Source organism: Halictus rubicundus, chromosome 10 (genome assembly GCF_050948215.1).
Source record: "Halictus rubicundus isolate RS-2024b chromosome 10, iyHalRubi1_principal, whole genome shotgun sequence".
In the NCBI taxonomy this organism is placed as follows: domain Eukaryota; kingdom Metazoa; phylum Arthropoda; class Insecta; order Hymenoptera; family Halictidae; genus Halictus; species Halictus rubicundus.
The window spans coordinates 14,726,593-14,745,233 of record NC_135158.1 but is presented as its reverse complement, the minus strand read 5'-3'; the positions used below and the strand labels follow the sequence as shown (position 1 = coordinate 14,745,233).

Sequence of the window (18,641 nt, the reverse complement as noted above, 5' to 3'; positions counted from 1 at the left end):
TGTCATTAAAATTAAAAGGAAATTTAATAAATACCTTTACTATTATGCGTCATAATATTTGAAAACAAACGTGTATTTTATTAATAATGAAGTGGTAATGTCTAATCGTTTTCAGAAAAAAAATAATACCTTTGGTCCTTAATGGTGTAATTATACATATTTTCACGCACATACACTATCGGCCGAAAGTTTGGATACTCCTATTACATTTGTATTCCACACCCAAATGCAAACGGTAGCGTATAATTTTCTACCTTGACTTACTACTTGAGCATCATTTGTATGAACTTACTGTAAAAATACGATTCTAAAAATTAATTCGACAGAGTTTCTATGGGTTGAATTAGATCGAGAAATTTTATGGGAATTCCTATAGAACAAATGGAAAAGCATATAAAAATAATTAGTTTCAAGAATGCCAAAAAAAAGGTGGTGATTACTTTGACGAACAAAAAGTTTAGTAATATACCTATATCTTTTTATTAATATTTTATGAAAGATAATATTTCAACCGTTATAAATTATTTTGATCATTTTTGTATCTATGTATATAAATAAAAGAAAATGAAACATTCACACTGTATTAATTATCAAAAAATTAAGAATATTTCACATATTAGTAGATTTTTGCAAACTCAAACTCTTGGCCGGTAGTGTATACATACACGTTTTAGCAACACTTGTTGAATTGCTGCATGTGTATCAATGTTTGTCTTACTATCTCATGTATTTTACGTACAGCAAAATATGAGAACTCTTGAAAAATGGACTCGGCGGTGTTTCGATTACTTACGGTTAAGATAACTTTCAAAGGATCTACTTTTTTCTCAAATGTACACATGAAATCTAAATTTATTTTATTTGTGGATTTCTCTTTTTCGTGCTCTTTTATTATTTCGTTTGTTATTAGAGCTTCTTTTTCTAAACAACTGATACTAGGATCTAAAACAATATTACTAATTTTTCTATTATTCCATGTACAAAGAGAACCAACACAATGAAATATAATTTTTTTATAATTTTCTGTGTGTACATCTGATAGTACTTCAATTTTTTGTTGCTTCGCCTCTACATCAGAAATTAACGCAATAACTTGTACTCTGAAAACTTTTTCGAAAATTTGTGTCAATATATTGAAAACAGCAAAATGCCAATCATTTTCTGTGAGTTTTGGTTTTTTGGTAACATTTATACATTCTTGCTGATTGTCAGAGATTGTAACTTGAAATGTATGCCTGGTAGAGTTTCTTTTGATGACTGTACTAAGCAAGAGTTTCAGTAAATCCTTATAATCATTTTTACTAGTCTCTGAACAAACTGCAGCACCAATTGTACAATAGTGTACAAAAGCATCCAACGTTGAATGTGGTGTATTTGCTGTAACATTATGATTAAGTTCTACAGGATCTTGAACACACATATCTCTATTTACTTTTAACATAAAATTCTCATCCTCTTTTAAACATGCTTTATATCTATTCATATGTTGTGGCAAATTTTCCACATCTTTAAATTCTGATTCTGTATGTACCATCCCATCGAGTGGACAAATTATTTGAGATTTAAATGTAAAAGTTGAATAGAAAATAAAGAAACCGTAAAGAAGTTGTGGAATGCTATTCGTATTTGTAATTGGTGGCAATTTTGTATTTTCGTTAAAATTAACTTGCCATCCATTTATAATGTGTGGTTGAAAATTTTCCTGAAACTCGAGTAATGGAGGTATAATTTTTACAGATGGCTGTTGGAGGTAAAAAATAATTAACAAAGCTAATGCATAATTAGACAGTTTTCCACTATATGATAGTTTAAAATTTTTCGCCCAATACTTAATAAGCATCATTAATGGCCTTAACCTGCAGTCAAGCGAAATGCAATGTTTAATCAGTTTGCTTTTATATATACCTAAACTGTTTTTAAATGATATGTCACAAAAAATATTCGTTTTAACATAACAAAATTTTATAATCGGTATTTTAGCTTTCGAAATTACTATGATGTTAGAAAATATCTGATTCATTCTGAACATCATTTTTTTAACTTCCTTAAAAATCTTCTGCATTGTCCATGTATTTGCTGTTGAGTCATTCGTAGATTCACTTATTGGTTCACCTAAAATAAAAAGTTATTACTACAATATTTTAACGTTCTGTTAAAAATAATAATGTAATTAAAAGCAAATTTGAAAATTACCTATATCAATATATATGTCCAAATCACATTCTTTAAAACCCAAACCCATTTGAGTTGATCCAAATTTATATGTTTTACACTTGGGAAATACTGCTTTAAACGTCTTGTCCAAATGTGTACATACAGATTCGTATCTTGTTTCAATTTCAGCATTAGTAAGTTGAATTGCATTTAAAAATGTTGCTAATTGCTCATCAAATGTAGTTTTTTCTTCAAATATATGTTGTATATTATAATAATTTATTGGACCTGTGTTTTCTATTGGATTATTTTCCTTCTTTAATTTTGGGATTCTTGAATCTTAAAAGAAAATAATTACAAAATTAAAAATACTCTTCATACAGTTAATAATTATAAAACTTGTTGTTTTATCAAAGATACAATAATCACATGCTTTGATTACTTCACTAAGGAGTGGAAAGTTTTCTAATATTAATATATTCTATTTTTCTAGTATTAACTAAAGCCAATAAAATGGCTTTCCGACCCTCTAAAGGTTAAAGTCAGTGAAAAAAGCAGGAATATTACAAGTCTCATAACTGTCAAATTAATCTTAAATCATAAAAGACCAAGACAAAAAAATATATTTCTACCATAATTACTTAAATCTCCAAGCAAACAATGCTACTGACACAAGTACCACACATATGTGCAAAATTGACATTAAATTATACTGGGTGAGTCAATATGAACTATTACCTAGAATGATAAAAAACCTATTGATTATATAAAAAAACATTTTAAATGAATATATTACACTTGAAAGGACTCGTCAGATAAATACAATTTGGTTCTTTTACATCTTATAATTTTTAGGATATTAAAGTGATTTGAAAGATTAATTTGGAGTGCAAAACCTGTATAATTTTTAATATTTATATTATACCTGGTAAGAACGTCTTTAAGTAATTGTGTTATTGGCTCACCATGTATAGATATCTATTATAGTACCCTTTCAATAATACTCACCGTTATGGACTATTCGTCTCTTTACGTTTAGTCTTACTTTATTTATCCAAACTGGGTTACGTAATACAGCTTCTGCAGAACAACTACAATATGAAAAAATTGATTACGACTATGAACAAAAGATTACAACAAAAGAAAATTGCATACGAATAATAAATGGATGAAAAAATTATTTAGTACCTCTCTACAAATTCAATTAGCAGGTAGTTTTCAATGAATTTATACCATTTGATTGCACCATATTGTTGAAAAAATTCAATAAGTACTGGCCTAGGAATAAATTTTGGTAGTGAAGGAACAAAAATTGATTTTTCTAGTCCCTCTTTCAGATGGACTTTTTGTAAGTGTTTTTTTCCTCCAAGGTGACCTTGTAAGGCATAATCATCTTGAAATTCCATTGAACACAATTCGCATTGTTTAGATGCCACATTTGATTTATCTATCAACTTTGCTTGTTGAACTTTTTGTAAGTGTTTTTTTCCACCAAGGTGACCTTGTAAGGCATACTCATCTTGAAATTCCATTGAACACAATTCACACAGTTTTGACATCATTAATCTCTATTCGTATCTATGCAATGTTTGCCACTATTGACTGATACAAATTTTTTTCCTTTGATATCTGATTTCTTTATATGATATCCTTGATTTCAATACTATTTGTTGACAAACAAATTTTTTGTTGTATACAAAATATTTTGTACTATTGTATTCGTATTATTGTAATATTTAGTTTAGTTTTATATTTAGTATTTATTTCTTTTTGGTTATAAACGAAAATGTATTTATAAGAATGAACTTTTCTTTCTCCTGTTTCAGTTATGCTTCACAGTAGCACTTTCGAAATTGATAGAATGGCATTAATGGCTTTGATTAAGCTAAACCTTAGGTAACCTTAGGATACAGCATCGATTGATGTTATAGCGCTTTCATTGCAAAACTGTCAACTTCTATTGTTGTGTGCTTTCATAAACTTGATATTTTAGTCATTTTTATCACTGTCCTGAAAAGTTAAAAAATATATACAATCAGTTGCAACATTCTCACTTTTGTCAACATTACTTGTTTAATATTATTATCTTGTCATAGATATATACATTCTTATATATTTTTTATTGTTATTCTTATTCCTTTGAATCTCAATTTATTTTTCCGCGATTTAAAAAAGAAACCGTGCTTATTTTAATGGATACAGTTGCAATGAAGCTAAAAAATCTATTTTTAGGTGTACTTATAAGTATACTTAAGGGTTGGTTTGTTAGGGGTAGTGGGACATATATGTCCCACTGGATAACTATGGTGGGATATATATGTCCCACTGGTGTAAGAATTCATATAAGTATGTTATAGAAAATATTTATGATTCTAAGAACATAGCAAAATAAATAAAGTGTAATAGTAAGTGTAACTATGTATGGTAAAACACTTAGGTTAGGTTCTTGCACGATACTAACATACATACGGTGAAAATTTGGGGAAAAAACTAATAAGATGCTTGGTTACCAGTGGAATTCATGCAGTACTCATTAATAACGTATACATAATCCACTGGGCATCTGAAACAGTTCTGTGGGACACATATATACCCTGTGGGAGTCAAAGGGTTAAGCACAATAAGTAATACAGGTAGGAAAACAGATTCTTTTCGATTCTAAATACTTTTTCAACAAAGATAATTTAATAGATATACTCGTTTTAATTAAATGTCACATTTCCGAATCTTTAAATAAGTTAGTACAGTTAAATAAATAGATTACTTAATTCTAAATTAGTTGTCATGGATTATCAAATACAATCATAAGTAATTTCCTACAAAAGTTATTTGTGATAAACCTTGGAAATAGACAACAGACTCAATTTAATTGAACATAGTAATACAAATACTATTTATGACCTTATAAGTAACAATTGAAGAATTATATTATCTTCTACTAACCCAACAGTTGTTTTCGTTACTTATAACTTCTGTTTTAGTCAGTTTTGGACAGTTTTAGTTACAAACAGAGTTGCCAGATGCAGGGGAAACATGGCCGCTCACGGATAACATAAGGTAGGTAGTCGGGAGTAGTAAATGGGAGAAGCAATGATATATTTGTTTGTGGGGAAATGTCACCACTGGCGCAACTGTAGATTTAAGAGTCCCGCGGAAAAATACGAAACTACGATGCAGCCTACTCTGCAATTAACCACTAGGAGATGTACTAATAATTTTTGATCACGTGTATGAAACCAGAGAGGAATTCTCTCTGATGAAACATAACAACTTTGTTTGATGGCGAATCGAGAGAACTATTGTTGACACGTCTATCTCGATCGATGATCAGGCAGCGAGGGAGCATCGTTGGCAGTTCTCTTACCTGCTTTGCTCGAGGTTGGCGCTACCAACCTTGTCGGAGCATATTCTCTAGGCGCGTGCCTAGGGGAAATGCGCGGTAGCGCCAAAATATCACTACATGCAGTGGGGATTCAGTTCTGGGAGAGTCTTGGATAGTGATGGGCATTATCGACTAAATTCAACTATCGACTAATTACTATTTAGTTAGTACATACTATCGAATATTTAGTCGATAGTTTTTAGTCGACTGAAATTTCGTTTTAGTGGTTACGTCTAGATTGCGTGCTATAGTCTATGCCTACGTATATCACATATATAGTTTATATCGCATAAATAGCAATAAGATTTTAACATCTCATATGAATTAAAGTATTGAAATATCTATTACATATTTCATTACTTGCATATTTGCACGTCCTGTCATAATCATGTATTTCTAACCTTTTCGTTTCATCGTGTGACACTGACATTTGAAATTTCAAGATGGCGACGTGTAAAACAGTCGACCGAAAATAGTAACCCAACCACTACTAAATTCAGTCGATAGTTTAAAAAATCAGACGACTGAAAATAGTAGTTGGCTACTATCGATTTAGTCGATAGTTTTTAGTCGATGGTGCCCATCACTAGTCTTGGAATATTAATAATAAAGCTAGAGCGGACTTTTCAAACGTTAACTCCGGCACAGTGTTTCGTTCCGGCACAGACGAGGTATAAAACGAGGTCCTATACCTCGTCTGTGGTTCTGGCATCTGCTAATATCTTCCTTGTTAGGTAATCCTTGCTTTAGACATTTCATCATTGAAAAATCTAAATAAATACATTTCAGTCTTTTCTATAAAGTAATGAAAAATAGTCGCTTGTAGCGCTCTATTTTTTTTTTTTTTTTATTAGAAGAATTGGACTTGAAACTACAAGATCTATAAATCTGCTGCAAATCTGTTGAATACGTCTGATGTCAATCTGCTAGCAGACTTTGTTGGTTTTCTGTTATGTCAGATTTGGATATTTGGGTAATAACAAGAAACTGGTAGAATATTTGAGTGACTCTTACTCTTCTTATGCGAGATTTTCTTAAAAATCTTCCCCAAAATCTTGTCCCTTCTAAAAATACGTTCATAAGATCTCCATAAAATATGAAGAATTTTCTTATTCCAGGTACACATATCTAAATCGCTCATTTTTTCTTCATCTGAAATAAATACATAAAGCAGGAATTACTTATGCATAAATATAAAATAATAAGTAAACTATCAATGCAAAAGATCTTACATCTTAATAAAATTTTCATAACATATCTTGCAACCTTCTTATTAGTAATTTTTATGATTACAATTATATCCTGAACATTATGCTCAATGTCATCAAATAATTCTTTTATCAAAACTTGCGCACGTTTAGCTTGCATTAAACATGTTTTTTGTAATATTTTGATTATAGTTGCTTTAGAATTAATTGTACGATCTAAGACAACTTTTGATAAACCAATAACATTACAAAGTCGCTTTCTAAAGAGCCTAAAAGAACCGATAGATTAAAGTTTTCATAAAACAATACAATAAATAGTTTTCAGAAAATTGCTTACTCTAAAGGAGTTATATTATTTTTTGAGGAGAACGATATTAAGTAACGCATATGTGTACTTAAATCTTTGGGTTCTACTTCTAAAGTATCGCAATTAATTTTATAACCAATATAATTAATACTGTTTGTAAATGTACTTGAAGTATTAATAATATTACTTTGTGTTTTTAATTCTTTAAAGTAACAGTTGAATCGTGGAATACCCTTTTTTATTAATTGGAGGAACCTAGAAAGTATATAAATTATAGAGCAATATAATTTACAATTTTTTTAATACATTTTCTAGGTATAAATATTGAAATATATTGTATCTTACTCTTTTGCTAGAATTTCATTGTCTGTAGCATATAAAATATCATCTATATATCTTACAATTTCACCACAATGTAGAAATGAAGATATGTGTTTTTGTAGTACATAATTGTAATATATATCTGACAAAACAGGTGATAACATTGTACCTTGAACTATTCCCTTGCCTATAATGTACGTTTTTTCACGTATTTTTACCTATTAATGAACATATTAATATGTATTTGTTATAAAGTGTTAGATTATTGAGATAATATGTTATAAACGTTTAAATATGTACTAATAAATTAATTTTTTAGATTGTGAATTATCTGAAATTTACCCTTTGATAGAAAATATATTTCCTAATTTTTTCCAACAACCACCCTTTCCTTATCCTCAGAGAGTTGCTATGTGTACATGCATACAAACTACCAGGTGGCAAGGGTAATTGTAAATTTGCATCTGTAAAGTACTGTTTGTAACATAAAGTACCATCACCCTTGTACTTTTCACTTTTAACTGCATATGTGTTGATTACCAAAACTTTTGGAAGTTTTTTGCACAGTAACATTATAATATCATATAAGTGCGCTGTACGAAAAATACAATAGCATACATTTATAAGTATAACATGATCTAACGAGTTTTATTTTTACTAGGTCTGGTAATTGTAAAGTAATTCAATTAATAGGAATTAAAATTTTTGTATTGTACTTAAAGTATTTGATTTTGAAAAATTTCATACCCTGTATTATAGAACCAAATGCATCCATTACATCACAAGATACAAGATAGAAGTTTTTACTTCCTGAATTATATTTGCATTGAACAATTGACTTCCATGTTTTTTGAAAATCAGTCAATCCATACTCTGTGATTTGTAATTGTCTTAAAAACGTGAAAACTGTCTGTAAATCCTTCTTTTCCACCTCTTGATATCTAATACATAAGTTACGAAATGAAACTTAAATAAATTTTATATTTTCAGTATACTATACAAATATTTTACTCACTCTGACAAAAATATGGGGCGTACATTAGAAATTTTGGCACATAATTTATAAGTACCTATCGGTGGATTCCACTCATTACATTTAATGTCGGGTTGTAAGCAATTTGAAAATATTTTTTTCTTAATAAATTTGTCCTGAATGCAACACCAATTTGGACGTGCAACATATATTCTTTCATTATTGGTTGCAGAAAGTGTTGTTATGTGAAACTGAATGCGTAATATTTTTAAAAGATACCCATTAAAAAACCATTTGATAAATTTTGCTAAAATAAGCCATTGTGTTTTTAGGATCGGTATATTGTTTAACCATGTAATGCTATAAATCTAAAATACATAAATCATAACATTAAACTTTGCTTGTTAATACAGATTATATCTTTAGAAAGTAAGTACATTACATACATCTAGCTTCTCAATGAGAGACGTCAAATCCAAAGATTTGAAACGTGGTGTAATTAAAAGCTGGTACATAGCTTTTTTCACCTTTTTAAGATTTTTTAACTTTCCAAATATGGCCAGAGGAACTACTTTAGCAAATATAAGATCAAAGAATGATTTCAATTGTTTCAATGGAACTTCGTATTTACATTTCAATTTTTGATTAAGTGCTTGTTTTTCAGTTATCTCTTTTAAAACGCTGCTATAATGAAATCTTTTGTGCCTTTTCTGAAATTGATTTAAAAGAGTAGAAATAAGTGGAATAGAAGTTTCATAATTGACAATGTCGATATTTTTCATGGTTTCCTTTAAAATGTATTCATATATTTCATTTCCTGTGTTTGCTGTGTTTAAAATATAATCTGATGAAACTCTATGAATTGTAAGAGTAGGTAAGATGGAGGATGTGTCATATAAATTAATGTGTAATTCTAAATCAGTAAGAAATGAATTACGACCAATATTTTTACAAGTCACTGGTTCCTCTTTTTTGGTAATTTTGCATTTTTTATGTGATCCTAAAAAGAATAATCGTATACATGCATTTGTTTTAGATTTCCAAATTAGAAAAATGTAATGATATGAACTTTTTTAAATGGAATTTTCATTATAAAAATATTACTGAGAGAAAAAAATTAAATTCTAATACTTTTTGCGCGTTGATTCTTTAAAGATGATTTACGCTTCTGTATTTGTTTCAGTTCATTATCTATTTTGAGTTTAAATCCATCAAGAGCATCTATACACTCTGCCAGAGTACTAACATTAGGTACCATAAAAGTATCATATTTATCTTTTTTTAGTATTATTTTATGATGTTCACAGTACCTAATTAAAGAAATGAAACAATTCATAATATTAAACAATATGTAATAGTGACAACTGTATAACAAAATCGAAAATACATACTGTTGAAAATCTATACCAAAGATTTCTTTTATACTTTGCAGGGTATAATTATCCATCACTAAAGTTCCCTATCGAAATGTAAGATGTTAATTTTTATTTTAATGAACAAGGTTTTAAGCATTATTTGTGCACGAAGTACGTGCTAACCTATAATTCAATATGTAAGTAAATACTGTGCATACACAAGAGGTCGAAATTGAAAGAACGTAAAGTTTGATGCAATCTGTACACATATAGCAAGGGTAGGTATTATAAGCACCTTAATATTTGTATAAGTAAATATAAATACACAAGCTAAATTGTACCACATAGTAAAGTATGTATATATACCTCATCTTTTAAATGCTGAAAAACGTAAAGAAAATAATTTACTTTTAATTTGTTAAAGACAAAATTGTTCAGATATGTCTATTAGTGAATAAAATTTACGGGGATTTGAACAGAAATCTCTGAATTGTTACTCAAATTTTATAATAAGCGACCATTAAACGATTATTTTGAACACTTATATATTATATTTTCGTGTATTTGATCGAAATGATTAGTTAATTTAAATTAAAACGTTCACATGAAATTTATTATAATTATTGATTTTCAAAATTATTATTTTCTATGTTCATAGGAGAATTGTTTAAAATCATTTTTATGTAAATTAGACGCACTTATTTCCTTTAAAACCTGTAAAATATAATAATAATAATTATAATAAATATAATAATAAAGCGTAGATTTAGAATTACACGCGCAGTATATATATAAATGAGAATAGACATAAGTTTATTTTCACAATACAAAATACTCCTATGAAAATAGTGAAAAGTGCAAAAATATTTAAACATTTTATCTACATGTTACAATTCATGAATTATAATTTTTAGTTTCATTATAATTCAATATTGACTTTTACACATGGATGAATACATATATTTTATTAGATTATATTGTTTTAAAAAAATTATGAAAATGAAATAAAGACATGTCTTTATGACACAGAAATGACAAATATCGTTCATAATGTGAGCAGAAAACTATAATAAACTGAAAACAGTATAAAAGTCTGTAAATACGATCTTTATTTCAGAAAGAATCAGTAGAAAATTAAAAACATTAATCTCGGTTGTTAAGGAAGTTGGTAATCCTGGAAATAGACGAAGACCACATGGAAAAGAAGAAATGATAAAGGGGCAGAGGGGAAGGATAGATCAGAAGCGCCACAAAACGGAGTTGCGGATGTTTCATAAAACACTCGGCATGGATCGAGCTCCATGTTCGCCCGTGAAAGTGATGCGGTATCTCCGCGATTAGGGGATACAAATCTTATATCCAGTGAAAGGACGTTTAACAGTTTCTATCCATTATTTCGTGAATCGATTGTTGGAATCGGTTATTCTAACGACAGTAAGGTTAGTTTAAGGGTGTGTAATCGTCACCCGTGTCGAAAAGTAGCGTGGCGAAGCGATACTTGGTTTCGCCACAGTGTAAGAGGAAAACTTTGGGAAAGCCGATCACGGCAGTGCAAATTAGTAAAATCTCTTCGGGAAAACATATCAGAAACGGAAAAAGTGAGGACAATATTAAGGACGAGACCAAAAATAACGTTAAAAGTGGTGGTGGCGACAGCAACAGTGACGGCAACGACAGCGGTGGCGCAAGGTGTGAGGACGAGGTGAATGCACGGCGGCCGCGGTGTGTGCCAGTGGTGTGCGCGCTCGTCGCTCGTGGAAACCCGCCAAAACCCGCGGCCGCGAACAACCACCAGCAAAAGCAACAGCAATAGCAACAACAACAGCAGTAGAAAGAAAAGGAGAAGGAGGAGGAGAAGGTGGAACAGCATTAGCAATAGTAGTAGTAGTAGTAGTAGTGGTAGCAGCAGCAGGAGCAGCAGGAGCGGTGGCAGAAGCAGCAGCAGTAGCGCGCGACGTTGTGCTGTTTTGACAACTTTCCGCCGCGTCGGGGCGTCGCGCCGTTTTTCTCGCGGCGGCGGCGGCAACAGCAGAAACAACGACAACAGTACCGGCAACAGCTTGTTTTAAGAAGGTTGCTTACAACAACGGTAACGTCGGCGACGCTGCTGACCCCTCAGCCTACACGACGACGACGGCGGTGGCGACGGCGACGGTCGCGGCGGCGGCGGCTGCGTTCTGTTATTATTTTGCCGCGGTGCTTTTGACCCTTCGAACTGGGCGAGTTCATTGCAGCGCTTTCGCGGGGGTGTTAGCCAGTTTTATTACTCCGGCCTTCTCCGTCCGCAGCAGCAGCGCCGACGGCGCCAGAACATGATGTGGTATATGCAGCATGTCTACTAGTGTACGTACTCGATCGCACCAATCATCAAACACGTTGCAGCGCCTATCCACAGGGCGAGAAGTCGCCGACAGGCTCTGAACACTGACCTTCGGTGGGGTATATCTTTAACGAGTCGATCGAGAAAGGACTTGTATATCGGTAACGTTGGGACTAAGAAAGGACGCACCGCGACGAACCACGTGATATACCTGTCGTTGGACCGCGTCATGCAAACCATGCTCTCGACTCCCCAATGGCCATAACCTGAATTCAGCCGATTTGACCCGATTAAACCCGATTCAACGTATTCGTACATTGAACGATCAAGCGAACGAACGAATGATAGAAAACAAACGGTTAGCCATCCGACATTTTTCATCGTTACTCATGCTTGCGCGTTTGAAACTTCGGGTGTTCCATACCGAGATAGTCGAACCACACGTTGTAACGTTTTGGGACAAAGACTTCGATGTGTCGGCGTGTCTCGGAAAGTGTATTGCGTCTCGACGATGATGAATATCTAATGAAAGAATAAATAAAATTTCAACAGAAAGAGGATCAGATTGCTTCCTTATAACAGGTGATATACTACATAGGTGGACAAATGGACGGAGATCGTGATATATGCCCACTGTTTCTCATCCATTTGGTGTACTCCCGTACCGGTGATAACTTGATATAATTGTGCTGTGGTGATTGCTGTACACACATAGTGTCATTGATACAGTGTCGGTAGAGTGTCAACCGTTACGTGTAATTGTCTGAAGGTGGTGGCGTGGGAGTCCGACATTTTAACCGTTCGTATTCACGAAAAGATACAAGTGTCCACGTGTGAAATACGGTCGGTACTTCAGGGGCGTGGGAATCATACGTCGAGCTTATATATTTGCGGAAATTTTTTTTTTCTTTTTTTTTAGTGTTTCTCACGGATAGGAATTTTATCATGTGCGCGGTTAACATTTGATTTCATAGTCACGATCTGTTTGTTTTTCCATTATCGCGATCACACTGTTGATCACTAAAGGGAAAGGTGTCAAGTACGTCCTTTAACGCGATTAAAGAATTTCCACGGAAAATAAACAATGGAAATTGCGTGTTTACGTTAACCAAGAGAGAGAGAGAGAGAGAGAGAGAGAGAGAGGGAGAGAGAGAGAGATAGAAACTGAAAATAAAGATTTTTGGAAGGCACTGACAGTTCAACGGCATTGTTGGAAAAAATATATATATATACTTTATCTGTGCTTTTGTACTGTCTTGTGAAGTGTTTGACAGTACGCGACCAAGTGCGTGACAATGAAAAATACCTGGTGAGTCGAAATTTTTCTACATAATTTTTACATTTAAACATGGTCATTTGTTCTTGCAATGCATATATATTATTTAAAATAGTTATTCGAGACAAAGAGGAGAGAGGGGGGGGGGAGAGAAAGGAAAGAAAACAGGATGGCGTAGGGAGAGAGCGAGAGAGGGGGGAAAGGATAGTAGATGAAACGGGAAGAAGTATATTTTTTGTTTCTATTTTGAATTAATACTCTAAGCTAAGCGCCTTTGTAAACAAAAGATTCGAATTAATTTTATTTTTACTTATTACAACCTGAGATTAAGTTTTCTAATGGTGGAATTGCATGTATACTGAAACGTACGTATTACATCAAGAAGGTAAATGAATTGAACAGAGTGCAAATTATATATGACACTTTCTACTTAATTTATTTATATAAATTGATCGATATTAGTGATTTATCTTTTTTTTAGGAGTTTCTAACTGCTAGAAACGCGTAATTTAGAAATATTATATATCATACGACGTGTCTGTTTCTAGGTTAGGTTAGTGATCGTTACTACTTAACCTCAAAAATTATCATGGATTATTTCTTTCCTGTTATTTATACTTGATACTTATTGTATGTAACAAATAGTGAATGTTGATGCGAGAAAATATGCATTTAGCTAAATTTGATGTTATTTATGTGACTAACTTTACATCACTGATCTGAAATAGAAAATATTAATCAATTTTTAGGAATATCTATATATGAATGTGTGGGCTGATTTTATAGATAATATTTTATTATCATGAAAATATTATAAGGAAATTATATCTATAGAAATTCAAAGAAAGTTAACATTATTTAATATACCATTACACTTTTCATATAAATATAAATGGTTATTGCTAAAGAATCAAATTCAACATACATACTTATTCAAGGTCAATTTATTGTTACAATAGCATAATTATAATGTGTTCTATCTAAGAAAATTCCATGATTGTACTGTTACAAGCATTAAAATGTATTGCATATTATATTTTAAATACATTACATAGTTTGACAGCGATATGAAAATAGCTAATGCTATAATTTATATTGTCATTGTTCATGTTTAAAACAAATTTAATATTGTCTTTTAAATTTCATATTAAATTCAGATTGCTTGATATAAATGTTTTGTAGATTCTAATAAATTTATAAATTATATATAAATATACAGTTTATCATTTTACGTAAAAACTGTTTTAACCTCATTTTTTACATTAAAGTTATTCTTCTCAATAATACCAAAGATTAGATCATCATTTTTTAAAATGCAATGTTATCAAGTATTACCTTGTTCTTACTTTTATAATTTTGGATTTAGATTGTGAAAAATGGATTTTAGAATGGATTTTATACATTAGACCATGAATTATGGGAATTCCAATTAAAGTTTATGTCAAATGACTTTACATGTTCACACTGCTGAAGCAACTAGTTGATTTGTATTTAAAAAATGTTCCTACATGCAGAAATTACTAATTTATATTAAAAAATTTAGTATTATTAATTAAGGTGAAGATTTTAAACACCATACACAATATCATATTATTAAAACTTATCCTATAATTAATCATTGAAATTTTATTATTAATATAATAAAAATTTACAAAATTCACTAAAAACACAAAAAAATTACTGACCATAACTCGTTAAATTGGTAATTTTAATACATTATAATTAACATTATTATAAAGATTTTATAAAATTCTTTGTCATATATGTGACATATGCATGCGAATTGATGTAAATTGATTGCCACAGGCAATAATAATAGTTAATGACATTAATTGTTTATACAAAAATAAACCATACTAGTACAGCAGTTTCATATCTAATATATTTGTTAGTAAATCCTGGTTCGTATGAACGTATATATTCAATTTAAAAGTGGTTTAAAAGCGGTTTAAAGATTTGGAGCTTATAAAATCTTATTCAGGTCTAGTCCTTTATTGTTAAAAAATTTCTATATACTAACTATATAATTTCCAATACTAACTATGTCGCAAATACTCTAAACAAATTTTATTATAATTAAATATAGTTTAGTTTCTTTTGTCACTTTTAGTACTAAGTTTTGGCATGGAATATTTGAATAACTAAAAGCATGCAAAAAGATATTTTAATGTAGTTAAGGCTATTGTAATTGGTCTTACTGAAACAAATGTGAATTCATTGTTAAATATCTTTTTTAGATTAATTTACATCACAATATGGAATGCATTCCAAAAATTATGGAAATATAACTAAAGTTTGCTAGAGATGCATTTATCAATATATGACAAATATGGACGGAGCTGTAATTCATATGCGATAACCATGTTAGTATTGAAACATTCATATACAATCGTGTTGTTTATCCATATTTATGTTTGCAGATGATCTTTATTATATATTCTAGATGTAAAACTCAAAAATTGGAATAAGTTTGCATCGTACATTACACACCGTAAATTGTCAATCGATTATATGGCAAAACAAATGGAAGAATAAGAAGTTTCAACTATTAAAAGTGAAAGTATTTGCACAAATGTATTATCGCTGTACTATTGCAAATTGATTTCACACTGATTTAGTGAATACATACATGGAAATATTTTGAATATTTTCATCATGAAATTGTTGGTTTACTCTAAATTGGTTTCTACAAAATTTTTGACAACTATTCTTGTTCATTGAATTAAAGATAGTTTTAGGGGGTTTTAAGTGTGATTAGTAGTGATTGAGCAATTCTCTTAAAAGATATAGTGTATTTAAATTGTAAAAGTAAAAGTGAATATGTCTCTATTAAGCCGACAACTGAAAAAGTTGCTAGACGTGGTCAGTTTTTGTATTTTCACAAAGACCGATAAGCATTATAAACTTTGAAAGTCTCCACATTTTCTTATAGAAAATATTCTTACATTGCACTTGATCCACGCTTATAATTATTGAACACATTACGTGTAGAGCGTTTAGTATTGAGATCTTTCTGTGTTATTCAATGATTTTACAAGATTCAAGATGTTTAAACATTTTGATAACCAGTATTAAAGATTTATTCTGCGAGGGGAAGTAGTTTATTTGTTTGAAAAATTTGAAATATTTAAATGTACAATTACTAATAAGTAATGTAACTTAAAATTAAGTGGAAATAAAAGTATAAAACAATATTTGAATTCTCTTAATTAGGTTAATTCAAAGCACACAATTAATGTATAAATTCGCAAACTATATCATTCAAGTCATCAATACTTTCTGTTATTTATTGAATATAGACATAAGTAGATTATGTATTTTATTTAAGTATATTTAAATAAGTATACTTAAATAAAGTACAGTTTTTTAAACAAGGCATACACTTTACTTTATACACATATAATTCCTTGTAAGATAAACCATATTTTAGAATGTCTTTTGTTTTATAAACTGTAAGATATTATTTAGATTAACATTTACATAAAACTACAAACACATACAACTAGATTCTTTCTCTTTTCCTTTTTCATTTGTGTAACAATGGAGAACAATAAAAAATCAATATTATTTGCTATTATCTTAAGATTAATTTTTGTATTATATTACAAGTAAATATATAGTGATAATTTCTTAGTTTACCACAGAAAGCAAACAATTTGCACTATCAGATGTGTACATCGCTTGAACTGTCACTTATCAACTTATGCAACAGCTTAAGTTTCCTTTAAATGATGTAATGCGTATTCCGATAAATGATTTCATATATGAAGTATTTATTTCTTTTTATCATTAGAAAGGAGTTAATGATGAGCATTAAGGAAAATTTCCTTCTCAATATAATTTGTGGAAAAGTTCCTCTCTTAATTAATAGGAGTTACGTTAAATACTTATTTTCACTTACGATACTTGCTCTTTCGATGTAACTCTGATATCTCTGTGCAAGATTCGCACGTCAGGAATATGAAACAAATATACAAATTCTTCATTCTATAATTTTGTCGCTATGCTTCTTTTTATTACATGTACATATGCTTAATATTAGAAGATTATAATTGCAATACCTTGTACACTAGCATAACCATTAAACTATAATATTACTTCTCAAAGATATTACATTTTACACTTCTGTGTTGTAGCTTACCACAGTTTTCTTGTAAATACTTGGAAGACTTTTACGAAGTTAAAGAGTATGATCAAAAGACCAGACTGTTCGGGGTTTTTCGCTTCTTTTTGCCAACCAAGATTATGTATAACGCATCCTACGTGCACGTATGCGGAAACGACGCATCTAATAATAGGCGACACGTTTACCGTCGACTTATTGGGTAGCTTACTTACCAGACATACTCCGAAAGTAATGGGCACGAGAGATGGTCTCTCTTAGATTATTTGTTACAATTAAATACTACAAGAATTTTCTTAAATATAGCATAATCTACTTTGTAAGTCTGTATATGCATTTCTTTTTATCATAACATGGGGAGGGGGATGATGTTGATGGTGGTGTGTGAACATCACAAAGAACTTTGAATTAGATGGAACTATTCAGCTGTTGTTTCCTAATCAAAATAAAATAGTTTTTTATGTACTATTTTGTTATTCCCTGTACAAATAATGTATGTATATGCAACTGTTGCAATATTTCTTATTTCCAAGTGATTGTCGAAAATCTTGTATTATCTTGATCGCTTAATATTTTTCGTAAAGCACGCAGTTAAATTTTTATTTTTATTTTAATTTCGTTTTATTTTTATATTTTATTTTTAATATGATACAATGATTTGATTTTCAGGACAGTTTTTTCTCATTTGATTTTTGGGACAGTTTAATCGTTGCAAATAAATGTAGTAAAATTAATTTTGTTTAATCGGAGAGTCCGTGACTATAGTTAAATATCAGAATAATCTTGATTTGTCAATAGAATTAAAGATATTGGCATACATTATCGAAAAGGACATGCGAGGACATACGTAAAGCGTATGAATACGAGTTCATAGTTGTAAGGTAGACAAGACGCATGGTTCTTGAATACGTCACCGATAATTCCGCGTCCGTCTTGTAAGAGTTAAAGTTGAATGAACGTGTAACAAATTTAGTAACAAGTTCCTCTCGGATTATAAGCACGCGTGTATCAGTTTCCAACTTAGCTTCCATATGTCGGACTATTTACAAATATATCGATCTGATCAAAAGTTCATTGAACGTCATTCATAGAACACGCGTGTGCTTGGAAATGTTGAAGTGGTTAACGATGCCACGCTATCGGGAAACAACAATTTGCATAACCTGTCCAAATTTACAATTATCTCGAATGGAACAGTGCAGGAGTTGCAAAAGGGCAGAGA

At 30.6% G+C, this 18,641-nt stretch overlaps 2 protein-coding genes across 8 annotated transcripts in view; one reads left to right on the top strand and one right to left on the bottom strand.

Moving 5' to 3' along the window:
* Positions 1–44: 44 nt before the first annotated feature.
* LOC143357897 (poly(A) RNA polymerase, mitochondrial) lies at positions 45–11,949 on the bottom strand. Of its 7 annotated transcripts, none has more exons than XM_076794576.1 (12): positions 11,783–11,949; positions 9,737–9,804; positions 9,477–9,655; positions 8,792–9,345; positions 8,388–8,713; positions 8,120–8,313; positions 7,715–7,965; positions 7,397–7,590; positions 7,082–7,306; positions 6,769–7,013; positions 6,229–6,688; positions 4,066–4,164 (listed from the first exon to the last, which is right to left on the bottom strand). In XM_076794576.1, the coding sequence occupies exons 2-11, from the start codon at positions 9,790–9,792 to the stop codon at positions 6,492–6,494; spliced, it is 2,421 nt and encodes an 806-aa protein (XP_076650691.1). In that variant the 5' UTR covers positions 9,793–9,804; positions 11,783–11,949; the 3' UTR covers positions 4,066–4,164; positions 6,229–6,491. The 7 variants fall into 7 exon arrangements, with proteins under 7 accessions (XP_076650695.1, XP_076650691.1, XP_076650692.1 ...); XM_076794577.1 differs by lacking the exon at positions 11,783–11,949 and adding an exon at positions 10,067–10,371; XM_076794574.1 differs by lacking the exon at positions 11,783–11,949 and adding an exon at positions 9,996–10,081 and having other exon boundaries at positions 7,715–7,917.
* A 1,518-nt stretch (positions 11,950–13,467) lies between these two features.
* Positions 13,468–18,641, top strand: part of Mnb (minibrain) — a 34,597-nt gene continuing 29,423 nt past the window's right edge. The window contains exon 1 of the mRNA XM_076794581.1: positions 13,468–13,661. The gene's annotated coding sequence lies outside the window, so the exon portion shown is untranslated. The remainder of the gene's footprint in view (positions 13,662–18,641) is intronic.